The 26,694-nt window shown below is 44.4% G+C and overlaps 1 protein-coding gene across 1 annotated transcript in view; it reads right to left on the bottom strand.

Moving 5' to 3' along the window:
* WNK2 (WNK lysine deficient protein kinase 2) overlaps positions 1-26,694 on the bottom strand; it is a 112,478-nt gene that overhangs the window by 29,096 nt on the left and 56,688 nt on the right. Inside the window, 15 exon segments of the mRNA XM_055806359.1 lie at positions 1,354-1,426; positions 2,815-3,893; positions 4,359-4,475; positions 5,637-5,682; positions 5,907-6,074; positions 6,238-6,354; positions 6,435-6,600; positions 9,148-9,197; positions 11,970-12,284; positions 14,817-15,356; positions 16,393-16,584; positions 19,880-19,993; positions 19,995-20,033; positions 22,666-22,862; positions 25,929-26,217. Of these exon segments, the coding sequence (XP_055662334.1) occupies positions 1,354-1,426; positions 2,815-3,893; positions 4,359-4,475; positions 5,637-5,682; positions 5,907-6,074; positions 6,238-6,354; positions 6,435-6,600; positions 9,148-9,197; positions 11,970-12,284; positions 14,817-15,356; positions 16,393-16,584; positions 19,880-19,993; positions 19,995-20,033; positions 22,666-22,862; positions 25,929-26,217 (3,502 nt within the window).

Raw genomic sequence — 26,694 nt, 5'->3', positions numbered from 1 at the left:
CTATTGATTTGGGGAATTCAAATAATAGAGTGTGGAATTTCATTAGTCAGTTGAGAATTTTTAAAGGAGAAAACCAGAAGAAGAATGAAACCTGCACAGTACATTGGACCTGCATCACTAAGGTGTTCTCGATGTCTCCAAAAAGTAATTGCACTCAGCTGTTCGTGCGTACAAAGCGCTGCAGCTGGCCACGGACGGGCTGGTATTTCACACCTTTCATTTAACAGAACAAAAGCACGTGAAATGAAGTTAATGCACATTGCTGAAAGTGGAAATTATAAGCTCAAATGGTGGCCTCTCAGACCACAGAAGCAAGAAGCAAAGCGTTAGTGACAGGAATCAAGACGAGTATTTCACAACCTGGATGCTGGTTTTGAAGTTAAACCAACAAATGCAGGCGTCTCAGGGAGCCGCTTTCTTATGGCACACCGCACAGAGTGAACATAAGGCAAAAATCTGTCACTTCATAGCTCCAAAATGGTGAAATACATCACTGCTTGATGGTATCTAAGATACATTTATTTTATTACGCGGCGCTACGTTCCACTTGAACACTTTCTTCTTTGTCCATAGCAAGACAGGCAATGCAGGCTGCCCAAAGCTTTCCCCTCTCGCACTGACCTCAAAGCAGCACACAATCGACATCCACCAGGACAAGAATTACCTACGTTGTCACACAAACCTGGGAGCCAGCTTTGCCATAACAATCTAAAACCCCATGTATTTTAAGCCCTCCCCAACCCCACCCATGACAGCAGGTGCGGGTTTTGGGTTCCTCAGCCCTTAAAACATCCCACAAGTTGCAGGACAGGTAAATGTAGGGTGATAAATCCCAGTTTCTTACTGTGGCTCCTACTATGTTTTACACAAAGTGCCATTGTATCTACAAGTACCTAAAGAAAGTCCCTCTTTACTAGTTTTCCACAGGATTTCCTTGAAAAATCTTACAGCCTTCTCCCAGAGTGGCTATCCTCAATCATGTTATTTTTGTCAACATGTTTTTAAGAAACCCAGGAAATCCAAGGGCCTTTCTGTTTGGACTTTTATTACTGGGAACATATTACCATTACTGGGAAATCTATTACTGGGAACATAGCCTTCTGCGTGAATACCTTATACCCGCACCACCAACACGTGTTTATGGTTTAAAATAAATCCACCTGTGAGGCAGTTTCTTTCTAGGAAGCTTGATAGAAGCGAGATGTTTAATATTAGTTCTGTTACAAAGAGGACCAGAAATGCCATGCGCAGGGCCGTGCTCTGCAGAAGGGTGAGCATCAAGGGGACACCAGAGAACAGACCATGCACTAGTACGGATGTACTGCTGCCATTCAGCACTGAAAGCAGCATTACCTTTTCTGCTTGCCGACCCACCTCTTGCTTCTGAGGAATGAGCGCTGATGCTGGCGACCTCTGACTTCTCAATCTTTTGGTAAAAAGAAGAAAGAAAAAGAATTTTAGTCTCACACACAAAGCAGAAAGGCAGTGCATTCTCCTGTCCCTCCCTCTCTGCCCTCACACTATTGTGAAATACTAAACTTTCATAATGTGGCCTTCTAGCTTTTCCTTCAACTACTCCATTTTTCCTCCCCCCCCTCCCATGGAAGAAAAAAAGCAGTGGCAACGTCACAGAGACAACTGCAGCCTAAGTTACTAAAATCTAGGCACTGAATTGCATGTATCAGTTTGGGGTTTTGTCCTGGTTTGCTTTTCCAGCCAGACCATACATTCTTCATCTGTATGTCTGTCTCCAGAAACCCTACATCTCTTCTTTTGTTATTGCCACAGATTTTAATAGGACAAATTAAAATTACTGGAGAGACATAACCTGTTGTAGAGACACTTTTATCCACTATAGAAAGTCATTCATCATTATAAACAATATGCTCTATAGAGTTACTCAAGTGCAGCTGCCTTTCCTGTAACATACAGCATCTTTCAAGCAGTTGATACAGTTCATCTCGCTGACACTACGTGGAACAGCCTTATCCTTGCTAGTGGTGATGAAATTATCTCCAGAAATGCTACTTTTCAAGTAAGATATACACTGATCTTCCTAGCAGGAAGTGCTGCAAATCTGTTGCATTTCATGAACTCAAGATTTTATCTGAAAGAACGCAACACAGGTGCACAATTGAGACACGGAGTAAATAATGACCCAGACCACCTGGCTTCAGCTTTCCTGAGATGCTTTCCAGTGAAGTCTTGCTCTGCCAAGTTCAGGGGAAGACAAGAGAAATCATTACTGAAAGCAGAGCCAGCTTCTACCTACAGAGTGTCGTCTTTAGCTGCAGCACTTGAACAAAGCAAAGGTTCCTGAAGTGTTTCTTTTATTCAGACTGGCTTGGAAGGCAGGCATTATAAGCACTACCATTAATTTCTATAAAAGAATTCCTATCGGAGCATAATCGCCTTCATCAGAACTTGCATGACTGTATCCCTCTTGTCTTTTACATTCTTAAGCTACAAAAAAAAAAAAAAGATCACATTTCTGCCTGCTTTAGAAATGGGACACAAGAGGAGGAGAATGAACTAAGATACTACACCACTTCTAAACCCAAAGGAAAAGTCTGGCTTTCACTACCAAGCATTTATGTAAAATGAGTCAGAATGCATCCAACAGTAAAAATTTAAAGACAACTTTCAAGCTGGAAAGCAGCCAACAGACAAAAGGTAATCCACCCACAAAATCTTTGCAGAAGCAAGATATCTACACGTGTCCTACCACAGGCTCGTGGTTCTGAGCTCCGCTGTAGTGCTGTCCCTAGCAGCTGGGTTTGGGGGTACGAAGGGCAGAGCCGTGGCTGCACTAACCCGTGTTGGGTAAGGCGAGATCTCAGATGTTGCGAGCGGCACCGACTGGGCCTCAGCAGCAGCTTTCACCTCCTGGCCGGTATCTGCAACATTACGGCCCGGTTCTCTCAAATCCAACGCTAGGATGGGAACTTGATCTTCATTAAAAGGTGGCAAGTTAAATTCACTGTCGCCCTGCTCTAATGGGACAGAGGTGTCTGGAGTCCCTGCTGAAGCAGAAGAAGTAGGAACATATTCCTGGTAAAGTAAATTGCGCAATTTCTCATCAAGGCTCTTTATTGTGTTGTCAACGAAGTCCACCCTGGGTGGTCCCTCTCCGTCGGACTCGGCGGTGCTGGGCTGCTGCTGCTGCAGCAGGCCGATGCCCACAGCGGCGCTGGCCGCGGGCTGTGCCTGGGGCAGCATGGCGTGCTGCTGGGACGTGGCCACTGGCACCTGCGTCGGGCTCTGGAGCTGAGACCCCGACAGACCCAGAGCGTCGGACGCCGCAGCTGCGGGGAACGCCTGGCTCACGAAGGAGTGCTGCACCATGCCGGGCTGGCCGGCCTCAGGCAGGTGAGGGACCTGCGCCGCAGGCTGCCGTTCCAGAACGACGGTGTCTGGGAGTGTGGGCAGCGGGCAGAGCTCTGCCGCCTTCGCCGGAGCGGCTGGGGCCGACTTGGGCGGCCCAACGCTGCAACATGCTATCTCCACATCAGGGACACACGTGCCCTCGTCGGCCTGCAGCTGCAGGTGCTGAGGAGCAGCGGGGGCATCAGGGGGCTCCTCCAGCAAGGCGGCACGGGGGGCAGGAGCGCCCGACGGGGCCGGCACTGCTGCCTTCAGCGGGGAATACTCCAGCTGAGCGCCATTAGCAGCCACCTGCTCCAGGATAGTTGGAACAGGCCCCGGCAGTGCCGGAGCTGGAAACTCCACCTGGCTCGGTAAGCCGGTGGAAGATGCTGCAGCAGGAGCTTGTGCCAAAGACGGAGAGGCTCCGATGGGGCTGTCACATACACCTGCTTGCAGGGGAAGCTGCTGACCAGCTAGGACACCAGGCGGATCTGTCACCACTTGCTGATCATCTGACTGCTCCAGGTCTAGAAAGAATACAAACATCAGCTCAACCTCTTAATGACCTGCACAGGATGGAAGTCACTGCAAAACCTGCCAGCTAACTGCAGCGACAGCCACACCTAGCCACAACCCATTAGTGATTCCCACCAGAAAATACAAGTCAAATCAGAACCTAAAATTGCAGATTATGCAAGAATATTTCACTGAAATATTTTCACCGCTTATTAAGACAGCAGTGACTGCAACTTCAGCTACCTTATAGCATAAGGCAGGGTTAAAATACTGAGACTTCCCTGAATCGCAAACAAACATTCCTAATTTGGTTCAACACCAGGAACACACTTAATATGCATGACTTCACAAAATTAATCGTTTTCTTCCTCCAACCAAATGAAGTGAAACAATCACAGCTAAGTCAGGTGTGAATAGAAGAGAGGTGATGCAGCAGCTTCAGAGAAGAAGACATTTTCCATGAAGTTTGTAAATACCTGGCCCTTCAGACTGCTGTGTACTCTGAGGTACCGGTGGAGGAAATTCTGGTGCATCAGTAGTAGGGTTTTCCACAACAGGACATATAATAAACCACCTTTTTCCAGTATGCAAAACTAGAGGCGAAAAGAAAACAAGAAGCGAACACAGTAGTTTTCATTCATTTGGATCATCTGTCAAAACCTAGTCTTAATTCTGTGTTCAGAAAGAAAAATCAGAACTTCTACAGTACTGGCCAAGGTTAAATCAACGGCTCCCAATTTGATTCTCCTCCCTTCTGGAAGGGAAACAGTGATGCCTCCCGATTCTGCCACACATTTTAAGTTATTAGAAAACTTATTTTCAAGTGTTCATACTTTTAGAGGGTAGTTACATCCATAAAAATTTTATTAACTGTACTACAGACAGTTTTCTCACAATGACAAATTTGTTAGCTTTGTAAAGTTTATCCAGCTTAACTCTTCCTTGTTGGCAGTTTTCTAGCTAGTATTTCCTTCCATCTCATCTCAAAGCTTAGCAATATGTAAATGATAAACCAAAACTATACACACCTCATATAAATGTTATGTTAAATAAAGGCATGCTGAGAAAACTATATGACCTTTACAGGCAAAAACCCCAGATCTTTTGAGCAGAAAGTCTAGTTTAGAGTAGTCCCTGTTTCTGCACCAGCCAAAGTAGTTCTAAATTATCCTCCTTCCCCCATCAGCACGGAGCAAATGCACAGTGCCACGCGCAGTAACAGGAATTTTGGAAACGATGAAAACCTTCAGTAGAGGTTTCAGTGTTCCCACCAGCATGCACTTGCAGAGTGAATCAAGGGCCAATTCCCTTCCCATTCCCTTTGCCTGTAAAACCCGTCACATACGGCTGGGTTGGGAATCCCGAGTCCCCCTGTAATACCAATGAAGCTGAAAACCTACGGATTAGAAATGTCAATTAAATTACCAACGCAAACGTAATATTTTAGATTCCTATTGCAAATATATTTACTGTTGCGAAAAGAGTACGCTTGCCCACACCTTTGTGACTTTTCCATTGCTGATTATCAGCTTGTCTAATTCAGAGCCTCCCTAAACATCCCCAGATGTTAGAGTCATCCAGGTTAGTCCTGCAATCTTCCAGGCGGCTAACAGCAGGGACCACTGTCATACCCGTATACGTAAATTTCCAACCACCAGTAACCAGTGGATTTTTCCTGAATGTAGCAAACCTTTGCATAAACTCATGACTGCCTTAAAGCATGAGATTAAGTTTGTATTCAAAGGCACATTTACCATTTTGCTGATACACAGGTGTCTTCATTTGAGACTGCCGCTTCTCCTGTTAAAAAAAAATAAATCAAAATAATAGGAGAACTAACTGTCTCATCTCAATGCAAAAGGCGTATCATTCCAAGGAGCACTTGTAAGCCTTAATGGAGTAAAAGTGTTATTTTTCTAGCTAAGAAACATTTAATTTTTTTTGAACAGAGGATGTAAAACTAACAGTAACTGGCTGTTAAGAAAAAGGAATCAAACTAGAAATCTTTACTTAATATTTCTTACCTCATTCATTTCCAATCTATCAGTATCTTGTTGAGGACTCGTTCCCTGATCAGAACTTCGTTCTCCTTCTGTATCCTCACTGAGCATATCTTCTGCTTTATCAATAATATCTTTCATTTGTTCGATAAATGTCTCTTTTTCACTCTGCAGGATGAATTCATTCTCTACCTATAAGGCCGCATCAAAACAAAGAGGAAAACAGTAACATTTAGACTAATGCCCTGTTCCAAAGCTACCAGAAAGCTCAGTTAACAAGCACATATGAAAATCAGTCGGCCGAAGCAGCCTGGTGCATTAAGGGACTGCGGGCAGCCGCCCCACCGAGCCTTACCATGTAAGTAGCAATCTCCTCTGGCGCATCACCATCCAAATCAAACTTAAAAGTCACCATTTTGTGATTGTGTGTTTCAAGCTGGCACTCTACCATCTTATCCCCTGTGTTACAAACCTGGGGGCAAAGATTAACAACCATTATTTCTGGCAAAGCCAGAGGAATCCTGAAGTTACCCTCAGAGAGGCTGTACTTGCATTTAAAATGGTCAGTTTGGGTCTGCTGGACTTCTCCTGGCGCGAGCGAGTGCGTGTAGATTTCTTATGTTTCTTTGAAGACTTTCCTTCTTGTTTTCCACTTCCTATTGCTCCTTCAAAGCTGTCACTCATCTCTTTGCCTGAAGTAACATCTGGACTCATGTAGCTTTGTAAGAGAAAGGAAGAAAAACCCCAAAATAAAACCGCCGTCACACACAATGTAGTTATGCATAGGTAAGATACACAACAACACACTGCAAAAAAACCCACCTGCATGTCTGCACTGTTTTGACCCAAATTGAGCCAGATACTCAAAGATGCTCAGTAAGGGAACTACTCCAAGTCAGGCATGTCCTCTGGCTACCACACCTGCTCAGAAATGATCTAGTAACATTTCTGCCAATACTACAAGGGAAGTCCCATCATTCCTACTGCACCACTACAGACCCCTGACCCCTTCGCTTCAGGGTTCCTCACAGTCCCTCTCTGAACTGCACAAGTTTCTGTTTTTCTACGGTCCAGTTTTCTCAGCTCCTGCCCATCTGCACTCGCAGCAGAAGGTCTAAACAGGGTCAGTTCATGTTGGTCAGAGGTGAAGGGAAAGAGTGAGAAGTTGACACAGCATCCCGTGGGAGACCGCCTCTCCTCTCTCTGCAGTTCTCAAGGATCAGAAAGATTTCATGCCACAATATCCCAGATGACCAGCCAGCAACAGTATATTATTATTAGCAGCCAGAACAGTAGCTGCTAAGAACTTTATTGTAATATGACACGTACAGAAAATGCAGGAAACTTTCAGAGGTTCATAAAAAACATGTCAGGAAAGAATACTGTAAGGCCATCTGGTCGATTTATTACCCCCAAGGTATAATCAGTTCTGTCTAAACCAGTCCTCACAGAGCTCTGGGTAAACTGATCTTACAAACCTCCCGGGGGATTTCATAACCTGCCAGGACAATTTATTTCTGTGTTCATTTAGCCATACAGATGTAAAAGAATTTAAGTCTAACCTACGGAACCCTTTTTCTTAAACATAAAGCTTTTACTTCTTGTTCTGCACTAGCTTCACAGAACAGCTGATCTCTGCTCCCTCTGCAGCTGCCTTGTATGGGTAACTCCTACACCAGGAAAGCGAACACGTTCTGCGCATGGGGGATACTCTAGATCACATCTTTGCTGCACCTGCCAGCCATTCCACTCACATGCCACTACCCTCCACCCTACAAAGCAGCACCCAGCTCCAGCACGGTGTCACCCATGCCCCTGGAGCAGAGACCTCCCTCTACGACTGCGAGTCGTGTGCCCACACAGGCTCTCCGCGCTGCGGCAGTCACAACAGTCAGCTTTCCAAACACAACTCAGACAAATCAGAATTCAAAAGATGACTGAAAATGTGATGCGCCTTTCTACAACAGACTAGATAAGACAAAATTAATTCATTTTGTCTAACTTATTTATAGCCAGAACTAACCTATAGTCACAAAAAATTAGATTTCACTTTCCATTCAGTATTTAAAACCTGGAAATTCTTGGGGGGTGGGGGGGGTGGGGAAGATACCACTTTAAGGTTGCAGTATTGCATTGACTTCTGTCAGGCTAACTTTTTTCGTGGGGTAGAATGAAAACAGGTAAAAGAGAGGTGTCTTCAAAGTTCATAAGCTTAACTCATCTTGTGTATACAGGAAAATAGAAAAGGGTCACTAAAATCCTAACCCCAGAGCTTTAAAATCAGTGAAGACAGGCTGGTGCTGGCTCCTGCAATAGGCAAGGCATTCAGCTGCTTACGAACACACACGGTTCCCATCTGCCTTGCCCAAACACTGAAAAATCTGGCTTCCTGCTGATGCCAAAGCGGGAGCTGTAGCCTGGGAGCAGGAGATGCCTGTGGAGGGGAGTCCTGCCCCCCCAGCAGCAGCTGCTGCCCCCATCCAGCCCCTCTGCAGTCCAGCAGCGAGCCTTCCTCTGCAGGGCTCTTCCTCACTGCTTCCTCCAAACCTTGCTACTTTCCCTTCTGCTTTTGAGTACAGAAACGGGCAGGTGAGGGACAGCAAACTGAAATTGGCTTTTGTTTCCTACAGTGCTGAACTGGCTCTGGGGGTTATTTACCATTACTTCTGCCGCTAGCACTGCAAGGCTCGAGCACGACCCTGCGTACCGCAAGACCACAGAATGGGCTTTGGCCGCGTGTTATAACACTTGCAACGATACTTTTGAGTGGCTCAACACACAACTCTCACTGATACATCATCCCCTGCAATACACCTGGGGAAAGATCATTACAGAAGGTGATACAGGCGTATACCCCATCTAGTTCCAAAGGGAGAATCAACTATGTACCCAGTTATGCTAGGATAGCGTGATTTTATACAGATTCTATACAGATTCAACAGCACCAACACCAGGGACTGTACTGCAGTTATCTTAAAAGTTACATGCTGAAATGAAAGCCGTTGCACGTACAAAGCTAGGATGCAGCACCCAAACTAGAGAACTAGAAGAGCTGGAGGAGGTGGAACAGGCAGCACGCTGCACGCAGGATGCCTGCGGCTCTCTCCCTAGGCACGCACCCTTCCACCTTCTCCTGCTTGGCTCCTGCCGCTCTGCTCTCACCCACGGCAAAGGCCAGGCGTTTGGCTGAGCCTCGTAACGAAAGAAAGGAAAAACAGCCTCCAGAAAGAAAACATTACTTATGCCAAAGAGATTATAATGATACCTTTCACAGCTCTGTGACAGAGTTTGAAGTTTGTCCTGTATTGCCTGCTCCTAAAATGTAAGAAAAAGTCATTTAAGTAAACACATAGTATTGGCAGATGAAAAACACCTTTAAGAAAGGTTTTGCTGTTGGGACACCAATAAACCTAAACCATTCTGTTTAACCAGTTCTTGGAACTCAGACAAACCAACGTCCCATTTCACCCTCCTGACATTACTTCTGTCCAAAGCATCAGTATCTGTGCACAACCACGTTTCAGACAGAGTCACTAATCTGCTAGTTCACTGCTGGTGGTGAAAGACACAAAGCAGTTCTCACCACAATGGCAAAAACTTGACTGCAGGACAAATCCACACCAGCATCTACCCAATTTATTTTTGAACGGACATAAAGTATAAGCTAATTTGTTTTATTGCTTTGTATAGTTTCCTAAAACATGTTATGTATTTTCATTTTATTTGGCTTACTGTGAAAGTTTCTGGGGAACTTACAAATAAAAGAGGAAAATCCATCATTTAAACCCACCACCCTCACATCGTGCCCTCTGGCTCTCTACACATGAGAAGTTTTCCCTAAGTGCTTGGACAGACATCAATAGCATAAACTTTTGCATGGGGTAGACCCGTTTTCACAGAATTTGTGATGATGATGCTACTGACCTTACTGCAACAAACTTACCATACATGTAGACAGACACACACACACCTGTGCATGTATATAGCTGCACATGTATATACACACACCCCAAATATATTCATAAATATATATGATTTTATATATATTTATATATATTTCAAGAATATGTCTATAAAATCCTTCTATAGACACGTGGCTAGAGACAAGCCCCTTGACTGTCATCATTACACCTTAACACCAAAGCAGCTGGTAGACTGGAGTTAAAGCTGAGTGGTTAACCAGTCAGCCACACTCAATGCTTTTAACGCCACACAGATGCCATGCCAAGCTTGACTGCAGTTTCAATGAAACTGCAAAGTTAATGAACAGTGAAAACACAGACATAATGTATCTAAATTTTAGTAACGCACTTGATCAAGTACCTTACAAAATCTCATCTGCCTGATCAGTTCAGATTGGTTTGGGTCTGAGTGTTGCCACACGTTTAAACAAAAGATAAGAGATAAACACGTTATGGCAGAGTAGCAACAAAATGCAGTGTTTTGAATATATGCAGGTACGAAACTCCTCTTACACCCAAGAAAACCTTAGCAATGTATGTCATAAAATCAGCATAAGGAGCACGTTGATCAGTTTTGACCATGCTATGATATCGGACTGATTTCTTAAATTGAAAGAGAGAAGGGAGTTAACATACATATGAAATACAATAATGAATTTAGCAAAGGGTGCTTAAATATACCTGGGGATATGATAAAGTAACAGGACAGGCATGCGCCTCAGTGGACATGGATTTCTCGGGTAATATAGGATGACTCGTACACCCCATATCATACTGCACAATAACAATGAGGTTTACTCGTATTTCCAGAATCCCTAGTGGGATGGCCCCTGCATTGAAGGCTGTAGCTTTTGCATCAGCGTTGAACCTGATGTGAGCTGTGCAGACAGAAGAGGAAGTTGGAGAAAGAAATACCTTGAGTAAGGGACATGCCTGACACAGCCAGGCTTTACTTGAGGATTCTGCAAGAAAAGCACTACAGATGGGTCCTACCATTTCTGCTATATCTAACCTATAGGATACAGAAATTCACCAGGGCACGTCCTACATCACAGCATGAGTATTCATTTGACAGGAATTAGACAGGCAAAATGAAGAGCTAGAATCCAGTTCTACTGTTAGCAGCATCCTTACTGAACATCTTCCGAAGAGGAACTAAGCTGTACCTCTAATGAAATTCGTAGGCTGCACTGTGTAGTCAAGGCATGCGACAAGTGCATGAAAGCATGGGTAAGAAAAAAAGATTTAGTCTGAAGAGATGGAAACTGTTACTTTGGGAGGAAAGGTAGCTCAGAACAGAGCCTCAGGAGAGACATTTCCATTCAGAAGTGGAGAACAGATTAGACTTATTTACTGAAGTCAGGTTCAAACGCCAGAATCTTTGTTCTGTTTTGCTTATGGATATCTGTTACAGAGTTGAAGAGGAGAAACCATGCTGTGATGTTCTGTCAAGACAGAAGGTTAAACAATTATGGGAGTGGAAAGAAAAGTCAAAATAGCAGACAGGAGGAGCTGACAGTTTTACAAAGGAAACCAACAAAATCTATCTTGCTTATATGACCACTGAGAATTGGGAATGCCTACAAAAACCTGAAGAAACAAAAATCCCAGGGCTAGACTAGAATTCAGGCGATACAGGAGGATACAATGCTAAATGAAATGGGAACAAGGCTAGGAGCATGAAGAGCTTTGACATAGGGAAGAACCACATTATGAAGCAGTGTAAGGCTAGTGATGGCTGGTTGCACAAGTGCTTGAGACATAAAACAAGACTGGACAAAACATGGATGAAACTCTCGAGAACAGCTTCTTGCTGACCCACAGCACTTAAAAGAAAGTGATTTCTATCTCTGTGTTGGTACTCAGCTACAGACAAAGAGGTGCTCAGTCCTGCTGCCTCGGTACTTCAAGGAGACGTTTCCCAAGGTACAACATGCAGCTTCCAGCTTCACTCAAAATAGCCAATTATTTGCTGACCCAGAGCTGCTAGCATCTAGGACAAGCAATTCCATACGGTGAGAGAGGGGATAATCTGCCTTGTGAAATAAGCCCATTATTTCACAAAGGAGTAAGTAAGAAGGTTAAGGGTGAGGCTGGTGAGTTACTTCAGAGGAAACAGCTCTACCTCTTGAGACGTCTCCGCGACTGCCTGGACAGCTGAGCAGGGAGCCGGGGGCTGCGGACCCAACGGCTGGGAAAGATCAGGCTGAAGCTGCAGCAGACCAGAGGGCTGAAGAGGCAGACAGTGATCTATGGGGACGGGCGGACTAGCTGTAGCAAGGCTGCTATGAATCTGCGAAACACCTTCTGGAGCGACGCGGGGAGGCAACAGTTCAGGCTGCAACTGCAAAGGCGGTGACATGACTATCGAAGGTTGCACAGGCAGCATGGGCACCTGGGCTCCAGCCTCCAGAGCATACTGAGTGTGTCCCGTAATCTGCTGTAACACAACAGACAGCTATTAACACAAATCTCTGCTTAGGAGGGCTTGTGACTCACATGACAAGGCACTGAAGCCACCAGAGTTCACAGAGAAAGGATTAGTAATTCTGCAGTGAGACTATTTGTGTGGTCTCCACTTGGAAAGGTGACTACTGAAGAGTTTAAACTTGCTTTGAAATGACCAAATAAAAATCTAAGGATTCTTTCTGTATAGTTGTGACAATGTGTGTGTTGCTTGGGCGCTATTTGATTTGTAGAAACAAAGCCGTATTTTACTAAGGAATTAAAATCTGGGATGATTAATTCATTGTCCTGAATAGTTTGCTCTGCTTCCAACAAGCCTACCACAATGCCTGGGCAGAAAGAAGTATCCTCTACCCATAATCTGAATCAGGATTCTTTAAGAATCTACTATACGTGTAGAACCAGTAGCCGGTACAGACCACACAATTAACTCTTTTTTACTGAATATATACCAGTGTCTTACAGAACACATTGCTTTCCACTTAGTTTAAACATTTAAGACAAACCTAACTCTTGACATGCTAAGCCCCGAGGCCCCAGTCCTGCAAATGCTTCCTTGCGCCATACGCACAGAGGAAGTTTCATTTATCTCAGTGGATTTCTTCAGTGCGTTAAAATAACTCGTGTGCATAAGCGCTTTGTGGGAACTGGACCGATGCGATTAGATGCCAGCTACCTTAGAGACCATGTTGTTATTCTGCACAACCGCTCTTTTGAGTTGTACATTTAAGAACAGAACATTCTCCTTTTAGGTACAGCATGTATTTTTCCAAGGGGACTGAGCTTGTGGGAAGAGGAAAAAGGAAAGAAAGGAAAATATGGAAGAAAAAAGGCTTTTTAGTACTAGGTAACACACTGCCTAATTTTTACTTATTTAAAGTATCATCACCCAGAGATTTAGACTATTTGGAGAACACGTTAAAAAATGTCAAGACTTGGATGAGAATTAGGCCACACAGTTTTGTAACTGCATGGTCTCTGCAGACTGTGGATACAAGCCAAAATTATTATTCCAGGTTTTAATGTGGATAAAAATAAAGATGCGATGTACTTCACAAGGCGTAACAGTTACAGGACTGCCTAAGCAGAGGCTGTTAGAAGAGCAACTGTGGTGTGCATTGCAGAATAGCAGTGTCTTCTTTTTTTTAAAAAAGATCTTATATAACTAGAATAATTCACAGAATGTTTCAATGTATAATTTACCTGGGCAAAACTAAACTCAGAGGTGCTAACCATCAACTGCTAAAACAGCGCTGCACTGGAAAGCCTCTCTTTATAGAAATACCTCTCTGTCAGAAGTATTTTAAAGCACAGAACAATGTTGGGTTTTTTTTTTAATTTTCCTCTGCACTTGTCCATTTTGTCTGCAATAGCCATTTTTTATCCTATAAATATTACTATGCAATTCTTCCACATATTTCTGATAGATAATGACTGTGTCAGGACAGTTTGGGGTATCAGTTCTCCAGTTCTGGTGTCTGCCGCGCCTGCTGCGCCCAATGGTCCTCGTTCTGCTCCCTGTAAAGCTGCTGGAAACACCATGGCTCAGGCACCCCGCAGCAGCTGCCTCGGGCTCCAAGTCACCACTGTTTTTACAAACAGTATTTCCGTACCAAATACAGGGCTGAAGATAGAAATTTTAAAATGACGTACTACTTTCAAGATGCCATGATATGGCAGGTTGAAATGGGGTGTTACGGCTTTTAATCGCTATGTTGTTATGGCAAAGGGATGTACTTAGAACAGAGTTTTTCAAGAATGCTATTCCTAACAGATCTAGTGCTCTCTCCTGCTTGGGTCAGGCTGCATTTCACATTGTCATATTGCAGATGTGGCGATAGAAGTGTTTACAGACTTTGCCAACAAGCCTTGAACCAGTTCTCTTGCAAATAGCACCAATATCAGAAGCTCCATTTATGCTGCATTTTTTTAAAGGGGAAAGGGTCTGCAGCTAGAATTCATTCTTGTCCGATAGTCCTCTTCCATGCAGCTTTCTGGTCGTTGGCTATTTCCCTTCCCTGTTTTAAAGCTGTTCTATATCAAAATGACCCCACCGTTCCTGCCAGCTTGCCCGTATTCTGCCACGAGCGTGCAATGGCTCCACACCATGCACAGTGGAGCAAGGGATCGGTGCAGCTGCTGTCCCCACTCGGCTTGCTCTCCTCCTACGGGCCAACAGCAGCTCACGCTTCTTTCACGTTTGAGATGGGAAAACGACGAGGGGATTCAAGAAGTGCTCGTCTGCTTGCTTTCCAGAGCCCCCACAATCATTCCCTATACCCTCCATGTTCACCTGTCCCTGGCTTAAGACCTCACCGGCTCCACCACACTTCACAGCTCTAGCAACAATGTCCAGGACCAAGGTCAAGCAGTTAACAAAACATCTTAAGAACAAGAAAAAAACCTCCCCACCGCATGTTTCCAAGAGAGCGAGCCCCGTGAACGCCTGCGTGCAGTCACCACCCTAGGGTCCAGTACCGACACAGCCCCACGCCCCGTGGATTACCTGGTGGCCAGCCCCAGGTGCAGCCAGAGTCTGTTCTGCAGGATGAATTATGCTTGGCTGAAGTGACTGAGGCGGTGGAGGCTGCTGCGGCTGGGATACTGCTTGCGTGCTCTGAGTGTGATGGGGAGAGGGCACTTCGCTCTGAATGATCTGCTGGAAGGTGGTCTGGTACATCTGTTGCTGGGGGAGCTGGGGCACCCCGTGATGTGGCGGCAATGCTGGCACTCCCGGCGGAGCCACAGCAAGCAACGGTATCGTAGCAGCTGACATATTTGGCACTATTGTTTGGCAGGGCAAGACCAAAGAAGCCACGGTGGTATGAGGAAGATTGACCGCCTGCATGGGGAGGGCAGGGGAGTTTGGTGCCATAGGCAGAGTGGGGTTCATGGGGAGGCTGGGTAAAATCATGGCTGGAGCAAAATACTGAGAAGGAGCAGGTATGGGGGGCACGTTTGCAGCAGGTATATCAGAGAGGTTTGGAGGAAGGCTGTCAAGTCCTGCCAGAGGAGTAATTGCAGGAATGACAGGAAACTGAGGAATCTGAAAAAAATATAATACCACATAAATTGCAAGTGCTTTCACTGATGGTACAAAGTAGTTTCATTTGCCATATAAGTACGTAAAAATTGCCTGTGCCACAATGATAATTATGTCTGTTTGTTAATCACTTCCATTCATTTCCTGAGGTTTACAAACAGTAATAAAAACTGATCTATGCTTAAATCCTGAGGAAAAAAAATAAAATTTTGGGGGGATGTTTTCATACCAGAGAAGGTTAAACCTGTTTCTAACACTAGCTCGAAGCCTTCAAGCAACACACTAATTAAAAGTTGCTTCCATTTTAACAGAAATGAAGAGGACCAGACAAAATGCAAAAACCCTCATGCAAAATTCAGTTAAGGCAATTTAAAAACCCCATCTTTAAACAGGCTGGCTACAACCCAGGCATTGCAGAAGATCCCATAAAAGGGTTTTTTACAAGCAAAACCTCCCAGTGATGGAGCTGACTGTAACTACCCTGTTGCCACAGAAGCAGCTTGCTTCTTCCCTTTGGTGCAAGCTGCTTCACATAGTGGTGGCTGTCGCTAGCAAGCACCTTAATAGCACCAACAAATGCTTCCAGGTCGAGGAAAGGGTCTGTCCCTGCTACTGAAAACGGAAACAAGGCTGAGAGCTAGGGAGGGTGGGGGGTAGGGGGAGAGTGGTAAAGTCAGGAACTGAGAAAAAGAAAAAGATGGGCAACTTCTCATGCTCTTAAGCCTGTGATGGGGAAGAGAGTATGCCAGTGGGGAAGGTGGGGAAAAAAAAAATAAATGCAGTTATTGCAATTTTGTAACTGCCATTAAGTGGATTCTCTAGGCATGTCACAGGATTACTCACAAAGGAGATTTTTGCTTCACCAAACAAAAACAAATAGTAAAGAAATATACAGGAATTAGGAAAAAGCTATATTCTAATGGACTAATTAAATTGGCATGCATTCAAAATAGCCACACAAACTGCAAATCATGTTAATTATTAGCTGGAAAGCTTTACTCAAATGGATGTATTCACACACAGCTTTCAAAGCTATTACCTGGGAAGGGGCCACCGGCGGGAGCTGAGGCACGGTTGAAATCTGAAGGGGTTTTAGTGGTGTGCTGCTAGCTGCCACCTGAGAGGTCTGGGGCTGATACTGGGGTAACAGATGGGTTGCAGGCTGGATTGGGCAAACCGGCTGGCTGGCAAGCACCTGCTGCAGAGAAGCTTGCTGTGATATGGGTTGCTGCTAGGAAAGAAAAGCAGAATAAGAAAGGTTATAGCCCATTCATTATGAAAGAACCCATTCACTGGACACAGCCACCCACTTCTCTCTCTCTCTCACCGCACAGAACAGAACTGTGGCTTGGAGTGGGGATGCTTTATAGAAGAGAAGGGCTCTCCTAATTTAAATACTGCACAAGAGCCTATGTTTAAAACACATTTAAATGCAAGATACATTACCTGAAAAGACAAGTTCTAACTATCTTGGAAGGGTTATTTGTAATGACTCAGATTCTCTAAATCCCAGAGACTGTTCTAGTTGGCCCCGTAAAATCCCCACCTACTAACTTCAAAGATTCCTACTACGCAGATTATATCCAGCTAATCTTGACATTCAAAAGCTGACTACATAATGTAGCAGGCATCGAAATATACAACACTTATTATCTGAGACACGAATAAGACACAATAATTATAGTAAAAGCTGGATCCCAGTTATTTCTGGGGTGTTGTAGTAACAATGTGGCAGCCGAAACCGCAGTTTTACCCTTCTAGGGAAAACAGTGCTCCACCGGCCTGCCAGATTTCATACAGCACAACAGAAATAAAAGTCTGCATTAAGGCTGAAAATAATTACTAACAAACTTGCACATTTTTCCATGCTACCAGTACCTCCTCCTCCAGTTCCTCTAACACTGAAAGTACTTTTTTTTAAAAAAAAATTGTTCTGTTTCAGAAGCATGGCACAGAGGCACCCAGTTGGCTCTGGTTTGACCTGCTTGGGACCACAGGGCTGATTGCTCCACCCAGGCTCTGCAGCACATGCAGCCTAACTCCATGCCCAACGGCCAGGTGACTTTAAAATGAATAGCCAAGCATTATAACTTTTCCTCTTCACCACTTCCACCACAAACCACTACTGTAATATTTTGCTCTGCACTATTTTAGTGGCAGCATTCTTCAACTGGCTTTCAGGTATTAATACAATAAAACTGTAGAAGATCTATCGAGGCAGAAAGATACCATCCACCCTTAAAGAGCTAAACTTCAGCCACGACCAGTAAGTTTCCAGGGCAAGGACCAGTGAATGAGGGCGTCTGGTGACCGGTGGTGTGTGTCCGGGGCTGAGCACACCGCAAGCAGTGCAAGACATGCTGGAGCACCAGCTCAGCTCCTGCAGAGTTTATTAGTCCTGCCTGAGTATTCATCTTGCCACATTAAAGGAAAAAAAAAAAAGCCACCAGTGACATGGCTCTGTATTGCAGTTTCTGCCATTCCAGGCTTTGGGAAAGCAGGGGCATTTATCCAATTGAAATCCCAAACTCCAGGGAGCGTCAGTGCTGATGCAAACAAGCGGCTCAGCAGGGCTGGCTCAGCAGTGGTGATGGGACAGAGCAAAGTGGCTGAGATGGAGCCCACCTCAGGCATCAGGGGGCCCCACTTGTCCCATGGCACCAGCTCTGCACCATGGGAAACCCTCGCCAGACCCTCGCGAGCTCAGGAGCAGAAGAGAGGCATGCACACGATGCTGGGCTGGAGCTAATAAACCTTGCCAGCTCCCGAAGGCAGCTCAGGTATCTCGGCATCCCTGGCTGGGTTTATCTGCAGCTCAAGGCAGGCTGCCCACAGATAACTAAGGACTGAGCACGCTGACATAGGCTGCTCAGCCTGCCTTCGACTCGAGAGGACACTGCGTTAAAAGCAGAAAAACTGTGCTCAGGGAACCAAGCAGCTTCCTAAAACATGCATGTTTTACAAAATGCTTGTAAATTGGATGAGGCATAGGGAGGGGAAAATATCCAAATTAATTATGTTAACTTTGCCTCATTATAACCTTAACATTATAAATGCACAGATACCAAAACCGGGGGGAAAAAAAACAGAGGAGAAGCAACACTGATCCCCTGGGCCTGAGCCATTAGTGCATATTCACACAAGATCAATAACTTCATTCTTTCAGGGAGATGAATATTCTCACCCCGACTTCCCAGTCTTTTGTTGACCTGCCCTACTGTTTACTCACAAAAGGCTGCGGCTCTCCACTGCCCGTGGCATCACGCCTGCAGACTCTGGGAACAGCAGACCTGCTCCCGTCCGAGGCACGCAGGAGCTCTGGGAAGCTCTGCACAGAAATGGTATCATTTTACCCATTTCTGCAATAATACTGTAAAAAGACAGTCTTTTATTTGGCTTCCTAGCCAGATTAGAAAACAAACCCAGACTAGTTGTTACATCCTTTTATTATCAGGGTTAGAATTATTTCAAAGGACAGCCACACTGCAAGGAAAGGGCATGTGAAAGAAACGGAGCAAGTCGGGCAAACATCCTATTCTAAATCAGCATTTACTCATGGGGGAAATAAACAACTGATTTTGAACTGTCAGCATAAAGCTCCAGGGGCCACTAGAGAGATCTGTGCAACTGGTGAAGTCCTAAATTTGCGAAAGTGAAATTTTTGGCTGAGACATCCATGAGGATATCCCTGCCCATTAGAAAAAAAACAAAACCCCTGATGTATGACAAAACTTCACATGAGCACATGCTTTTCAAGATGACCAAATTACATTGTTCCTATACTGATGTTTTCAGAAGACTAGGACTTGTTAAAAAAAAAGCCAATCCTTTGGCAGAATCACAGAAACAAGCCATGAACTAGCCGGTCACACCGGTGTGTGGCCGCATTGCTCCCAGGCCGGCCCCAGCTCTGCATGAGGCAGCTGAAGGCTGCTCTGTAAATACCTTTAAGGAACACAGGTTCAAGGGGGAATTTGATAATTCAATATGCACGAAGAATTACTATTTGGAGACAGTTCAGAAGGAGAGAGACTCTTCTCTTGGAAGATAAAGCTACTGGCTGGACGCCTATACCGAACTATTTAACATGCATGCACAACTCAAAAAGCAGCATCGCTGAGGATTCAAAGACAGCTGACACCAGGCAATACAGTCTTTCTAACCCTTTAGAAAGGAGGTGCCAAATAATAGCGGAAAATTAATAAAAAGCATTTGGTTTTCAGGGACCAAGACAGTATGCTGTAATCAATGCAAGGCTTCAAGCTGATGCTGTTAAGCCACAATGGCAGAGAAGTCTCACACTACATCAGGATGCTCCAAGGTACCACATGACTGCTGTCCTCAAGTCCGCTACTCTTCCATCCCTTAAACCCAACGCCCTTTGCCCCATCCCTAAGCCTCCCAAGCGGCAGTTTAATCACCTCAAACACCTCAAACCTGCTGCAGGTACGGGCTGGAGCAGAGCATGGGTAAGGAAGGGGAACGAGAACAGCACATCCCAGCAGCAGCCAAGCTCTCGCTCTCACCTGCTGGCCGGCCAGCACCGGCTGCGGCTGCCCCAGCTGCAGAGAGGCGACGGTGGTGGGCTGGACGATGGGGAACGGCATCGCTGGCTCCTGGTAGTGCGGGGGCCGCGGGGGGTACCACCGTGGGTGCAGCCTGCACTGTGGGCAGGCCAGGCTGCAGGGGGGAGAGCACTGCTTTAGAGAAGAGCAACCCTCATGTTCAGAGCCTCAGTGACTGTTCATGAAAGATAGAATTGCAGGTAAATAGCCTACTTGGTACTCCATTAAAAACACAGCGAGGAGGAGGGAATACGAAAAATTATCTGCAAGGAATGGAAAGTTACTTAATCTAAAACCATGGGAAAAAAAGACAGCAAATTCCAAATAAGACACCCAAACTGCATTACATTTCTTTCTGGAAGCCAGCATTCAGGCCAAAAAAAAAAGGAAAAAAAAAAGCACTGAAAGCACATACACAGTGACTGAGAATATACCAACAGCAACAGCAAGCCATTAACTGGATACAAAGATAAATTTCTGTTCCACAGATATATTTTTTTTATGATTTCTTAAAGATCTTTATCTTCCAAAAGAGCAGGTTATTTACTTGAAATGGATGCCCAGAAAAGAAACAGAGAAGTGAGAAAAAAATTTAAACCTCAGTGGAAGTGCCATGGGAAGAAATTCCAATAAGGTTTGTAACAACAGCAATTTTCTAAAACTTCAGCTCAAACAAAGGATATAAAAATAAACAGTATGTCAGACTGAGGCTCATAAGCCTAAAAAAACCTAGTACAGCTCCAGTTGTGTTCTCATTATCTTTGTAAATAATCTTCCAGGTAAATAGAGCGATTTTGTTTTCTTGCAAAACGGAAGGTTTTGAGTCAGGCTTTTGTCTCCTCTGCTGAGATGTTCAAACCTTGGAATTATAACCCAAGTTATCGCAGGAAGAAAAAAATACGGAAACCCCATCAGAAAATAAAAAGCTATGAGAAGTATTTTGCTCACAAATAATAGTTATCTTTCCAAACCCTCAATCACAAAAAAGCAATGCATATAGGTTGAAATTACTGAATTTTATCAATGGGAAGAATGAGTCTGCTCTAAAAGAATACGCTGCACGGCAAAATTTAATAAAAAAATCTGCTCAAGATGTGCCTTTTGAGTTATATTTAGAGTTAAGTTAGTGCTTCAGGTGAACAAAAACTGAGGAAGGCTGCATCCCTGGAGATGCATGCACATAGGAAAGGTGGTTTACCTAGTGGAGGGAGCTGGCTACAGATGCCAAGGATGAATTCTTTTCCTTCAGGTCAAGAGAGTCGTGTTTCAATGCATTCACAAAATACAGTTTAAAATTTCTTGCAGGCATTTTGGAAAACGTAAGGTAAACCCAGGGAAAGTTACGTCCTTCCCGAGCACATAGGGTAAATCTGGATCAAGCAGGAAAAAAGCGCTGGTCCTGGATCTTACTTTTGCTTAAGTCAAATAAGATGAAACAAACAAACAAACCCCCCCCCACAAAACCCTACCACATCATTACTGTCATTGTTACTGGGCAGGATGCCTCTCCTGCTGAGGGCCTCCAGCAGCAGGGCTGGGACCCTCCAGGCGCATCAGCTTCGCCCGCCATCGGGGGCTTCACCCGGCAAAGTCTCCTGCCACTTTTGCAGAAGAGCTGGTCTTTTGGCCACATATGTAGCGTAAGGACTCGGGTAACAGGGGCAGGTCTAAACTTCTGCCACATGGCCGGCTTGTCTGGGGAAGGGATGGAGACACGGAGCTGGCGGGGAGTCGCTGCTGGCACCTAACAGGCATCAAGCCTTTCAGCTCCCTTTGAACTTGGCCAGGCCGAAGCGAACAGGCTAGGCATGTCTGATAAGGCTGCTGGAGAAACAGCTCCACAGGGTTTGCAGAGGTCCCCAGGGCCACCAGAGGCGATGTGCCTGCTGCCTAGTCCACACACACACACGTTCTCCTCTCCTGGTTCCTGGAGAAGGGACACAGCATTTCGAGCCAAAGCCATGGTGCGGTGGCTGTGGTGGCAAAAAGCAGCATGAGGGCTGCCTGTCACGTGTGATGGGCACAGGCTGGAGCCGGGCCACGGTGCTGCCACAGCCTCCGAAGGGCGTAACACGCTCAGTGTTGTGCCTCTCACTAGAAGCACCCGAGGATTTATGTTCACTTGCATGTGTTTGGTCTTGCACCAGTAGTTCCACTAATTGCTGTTGGTCAAGGTCGTAACAGCACAAAAATGGGAGCAAGTGTGAACATCTCAGTTCCCAGTGCCTGATTCTGGAGCCTCAGTAATGGACATACATCACCAGCTCCGTGCAAGATTAAATTCAAACCCTGAGCCAGAAAGGTAGTGACTGGACGCGTGACCTTTGCTAGGACTGGAAGAAGGTTCTTGAACAAGTGAAGGGACAATAAAGTGCGGCTAAACTCACAGTGAGCAAAACCAAACATAGCAGTTCTCAGCTATGTGCGTAAGTTGAAAACCAATCATTGCAAAACTGCTCATGCAGCTCAGCGACAACCAATTGCTAAGAAGCTTTTTTACTGAAAATATGGCAGCTGCCAGCAAAGCATTTCTTCAGAACGGCAAATACAGCTAGCCACACGCCATCTGCCAAGCACACATTTCGGATCAGCTAGAAACGTACCACAAAGCAAGTCAGCATGGATAGAGGTGACTGAGGAATATATAAAGCAAGGCCTGGAATCCACACCTAATGAAAACTAGAGTATAAACGAGCCATGAAGTACAATCTAGCATACCAAACGATTCTGAAGAGCTTTAGACTTACTCCTGAGGGCTGCTGGTAGTGCCCCAGCTGCTGAAGGCTGTGGGGCACAGCCTGGCTCTCGCTCAGAGGTGGGCTGTACACCCGCTGGATAGCAGGAGGTACCGGCTCCGGCAGGGACGAGTAGATGACGCTTTGCTGGCTGCTTTGGGAGTCTGAATAAACAGTGGACCCCTGGCCACTGTCAAACGTGCTGTCAGCTGAAAAAACAATATATTTTATTAAAAGCTCAACAACTCCAGACATTCCAGTAATGATTTAGAGCAAGGTTGACACTGGTTTATGTAATTAGCATTTTTACTACCCTAGCCCTTTCCACTGTATAAATGCATTATACAACACGAATGTTAACTTTCTACAAAAGGCACATGCTGCTTCTCTTAAGCCAAAACCTATCCCCATGGGATTCCTGTGCACAATGATATTTTAGGCACATTGGTATTTCCTTTAAAGGGCAGAAGATTGACATTAAGAACTGTAGACATTTATAGATTTTGTAGGATGAAAGGAAAGGGAACCCCAGTTTGTAATGTTCACAGCAGATCAGGGAGCCTGTTAGAGTTAGATCTCCCAGGGATGCACCAACGAACACCTTTTTTTATTAGTAGCACTGAAAATTACAAAAATCTTTACACTGTACGCTTTATTAGTTCAGCAAATCACACCCTACTTGGGTACACAGCAATAGCTCAAGATGAAGAACAGACAACAAAATTTGCAGGTTTGCAGTGATTCACCATTCAGAGCTCTGCTGGAGTTTCTTATGCGAAGCTAACCTGCAGAATTGCACAGCTGCCAGTACTGGGCAAGCATCACATCTTTTGTCTGATAGAAATAAAACTGCACACCACTGAGTATTACTGATTTAAAAATGTCTTTTCATGACTTTTAAAGCCTGTAAAGTACAGGTGCCCAGTTCCTGAGAATAAACTACCATATCCTTCATTTGAGAAATAAAATGAGGCAACCAAGACTGTAGCTGTAAGTAACCAAAAAGACAGATAGCTTGTAACAGAGATTTAAAATTCAAAACTGAAAGAGAACTGCAACTCAGTTGCAAGAAAATAGCTTAAATTACAGCTAAGTTTAAAAGCTATTTCTTTTTCCAACACTTTCCATCTTCTCTTTTTTTCCATATTCCAAATAAGGTTTTAGTTATTTGGCTTTTAAATAACAAACTCTTCTTTAATAGCACCAGAGATGACATTTCTCTTCAGTACTCACAAACTATTCTGCCAACTAGTGGGGTTTTTTTGTTGTTTTGGGTTTTTCTTTGGTTTGCTTTTTCAGAATTAAACTCCCCTCTATATTTATTCAGCTCATTTCTAAAAAGAGTCAACATGGCCCTACTCTAAGGCAGCAGGGATTTCTACCGCATACACACTTCCATTTTATTACAAACAATTTTTTAAGACCTGAAAGAGGGAAAAAAAAAGTAAAAAAAAAAATTACGACAGTAGAGTGCAAAAAGCTGTAAGTCTATCTCAGATGTTTGTAGAGCATGCATTACACATTGAGTTATTAATTTACATTTTTACATTTGACCTCAGATTATTATATGAATTGGTAAAATGCTAATTTATAGAGGTCTTATGCTCAACATCACTGAGAACATGTTCAAAGACATCTGACGGTGAATTGCCAAATAAAACCAAGAATTGGTTAAAAGCTGAGGACGAGTAGGAAATAAACTGAGGTGCTTATATTTACTATAAAATTCTGCCAACTCATGTCCAACAGAACCATGGGAAGCACAAGCAGCATCATTGTACCACTGGAAACAAAGTGTCATAATTATGGTGTTTCTCAAAAGACTTAGATAGCATGAAAAAAGGGTATGATGTAAAAAAATGAAGTGAGAACAATATAGCCACTTACACAATACCTGAGAATTAAAGCAGCAACTGCCTCTTTGCTAAAGATAAAGCATCTTTAAATATGCTTACACAAAAGTCCGTAACAGTAAACCAGAAACACTATGATAATAGTTTCGTAGTAAAATATGTACAACAGATTTAATCAGAAAAACTGGCTAGAAAAAAAAATTAGAACTCTCATAAAATTTCAAATCTTCCAAGCTAAAAATAACTTTCTTCAACATTTCCTTCAAGATGTTTGAAAGTATAAACAGACTAATATTTCAATACCAGAGCTTTACTCTGTAGCAAAGGTTGATTTTAGGGGACAGAGCCACAGGGACAAGTTGCTTTAGGGAATGAAAAACACTACTTCTTCACGGCTTGCTGTTTGCTGGAGAGAAGTCAGATGCTCAGAAATAAAACAAGAAACAAGCTCTGCAAGCAAGGCCAGGTAGTCCCTGATTCAGAGACACCCCAAAATCAGTGCTTGGAATTAAAACAGGAGATTTAGATCCACCGGTCTTGAAATAGCCCAGTGTTCACAGTTGAGTCAGCCCCCAGCTGAACATGAATTGTTGGCAGATCATCAGCTTGTAGCTACCAGGGGCTGGACAAAGGAGAGCAACCACCTGCTCCAACCTGCCTTAAAGATTAAGCAACCCCCTCACTTTAAGGCCAGGAGCTCAGGACAAAACAGAGCCTGAGGAACAGAGAGAGCACCAGCAGGCACCAGTACCTAAGGACCCCAATAATAATTACAGCATCAGCCCACAAGTTCTGGTGCTCCCAACATGCGTGACCTAACCGCAGTTATTATTTCCCACAAAAGAGGGAAATCTTGAACTACATTACGTCACATTCAGAGACGTGTATTTGTTTTTCTGCTGGAGGCCTTTGCACAGCTTCACAAAAATTTTCACACAGCCCATCAAGAGTAACTTGCACTGATCTGGTTTCAGCAAGGTCTGCTTTTCCATAAACATCTCCACGTTGCCAACAGCATTTGAAAAAGCCACCAGTCACCCTGACCAGTTTGGTGCCAATTCAATTTCTGCAGGCTCCGGATCTGCGTTTTGCCCAAACTTAGTGCTGATCCCACCACCTGGCACAGAAAAAGTAATTTTTGTGTCTAGCAGCAGAACTCCTTTCCTGCTTTTCCATGTACAGATACATTATGTTTTCTGCATTAATTGCTACTGAAGGAGGAGCCGTGTCTATATAGCATAGCTTTCCTTGAAACTGGCTCTTTCAAAATCATTATACGTCTGCCAGAGACGCTCATGTTCTTTAGGCTGCTGCGCAAAAACCCTGCAGAGCAGCTCATCTCACTGCTGAGCTCAGATCATCGCTGATTTCTACCCTCAGGCGTTGGTCACCGTGTGCTCACAGAACCACCATGAAACTTACACGCAACAGAGGTGACACTGGTGGGCAGGTTCTGCTGAAAGGGATGCTGGTCCGCCTCGGGCTCCTCCGACTCCGACAGGACATGGTGGCCAGTGTGGGAAAGGTAGGTGACCTGGACCTGCTGTGCGTGCGGCGTCTTCAGCTTCTCCAGGCATTCAGAGTCCCGACGTTCCTCTAACTGCATCCTAGGCCAAATTCTCTCTCTTCTCCATAGTATTAACGCTACTCTGTCACGTATTGACTTCGCGACTATCTTGAGATCATTTTCATGAAAAAATCCAGAGTCAATCTACAGAGGAGGCACAAACTCAGCAAGGTTATGTGTGCAGGGACATGCACATGTGCACACACGCTGCTTCAATCTCTTCCTCTAACACTGAAAACATCAGTTTGAAATAACATGAATTCCATATTTATTCCTCACAAGAACAGGAACTTGAGCTTGATGGGGGTTTGTTTTGAGCAAAACTTCTATTCCTAGTGTGTTTTAAAACAATACATAATTCCTAAGGCCTGAATTTTGGGTCAATTTAATCACCAGTTAAGGTCCATTAAGAAGAGAGCAAGTGTAACTGCAGATTGGTTCCTTTTTTTTTTTTTTTTGAAAGGCTAACAGGACAGTCAAAAGAGCTAAAAATATCTCTGAAAAATGCTCTTTGAACAATGCAACTAGAGTAAACCATACTACACCTAAAATAGAATTTATTGCCTTAACCTTTCCAGTATACACAGTTTCCCAAATTGCTCAAATTGCTGTGCTTGGTAT

The sequence above is a fragment of the Falco peregrinus genome, chromosome 5, assembly GCF_023634155.1.
Source record: "Falco peregrinus isolate bFalPer1 chromosome 5, bFalPer1.pri, whole genome shotgun sequence".
Taxonomy (NCBI): Eukaryota; Metazoa; Chordata; class Aves; order Falconiformes; family Falconidae; genus Falco; species Falco peregrinus.
The sequence above is the reverse complement of the archived record's forward strand: the minus strand, read 5'-3'. Positions and strand labels throughout refer to the sequence as shown.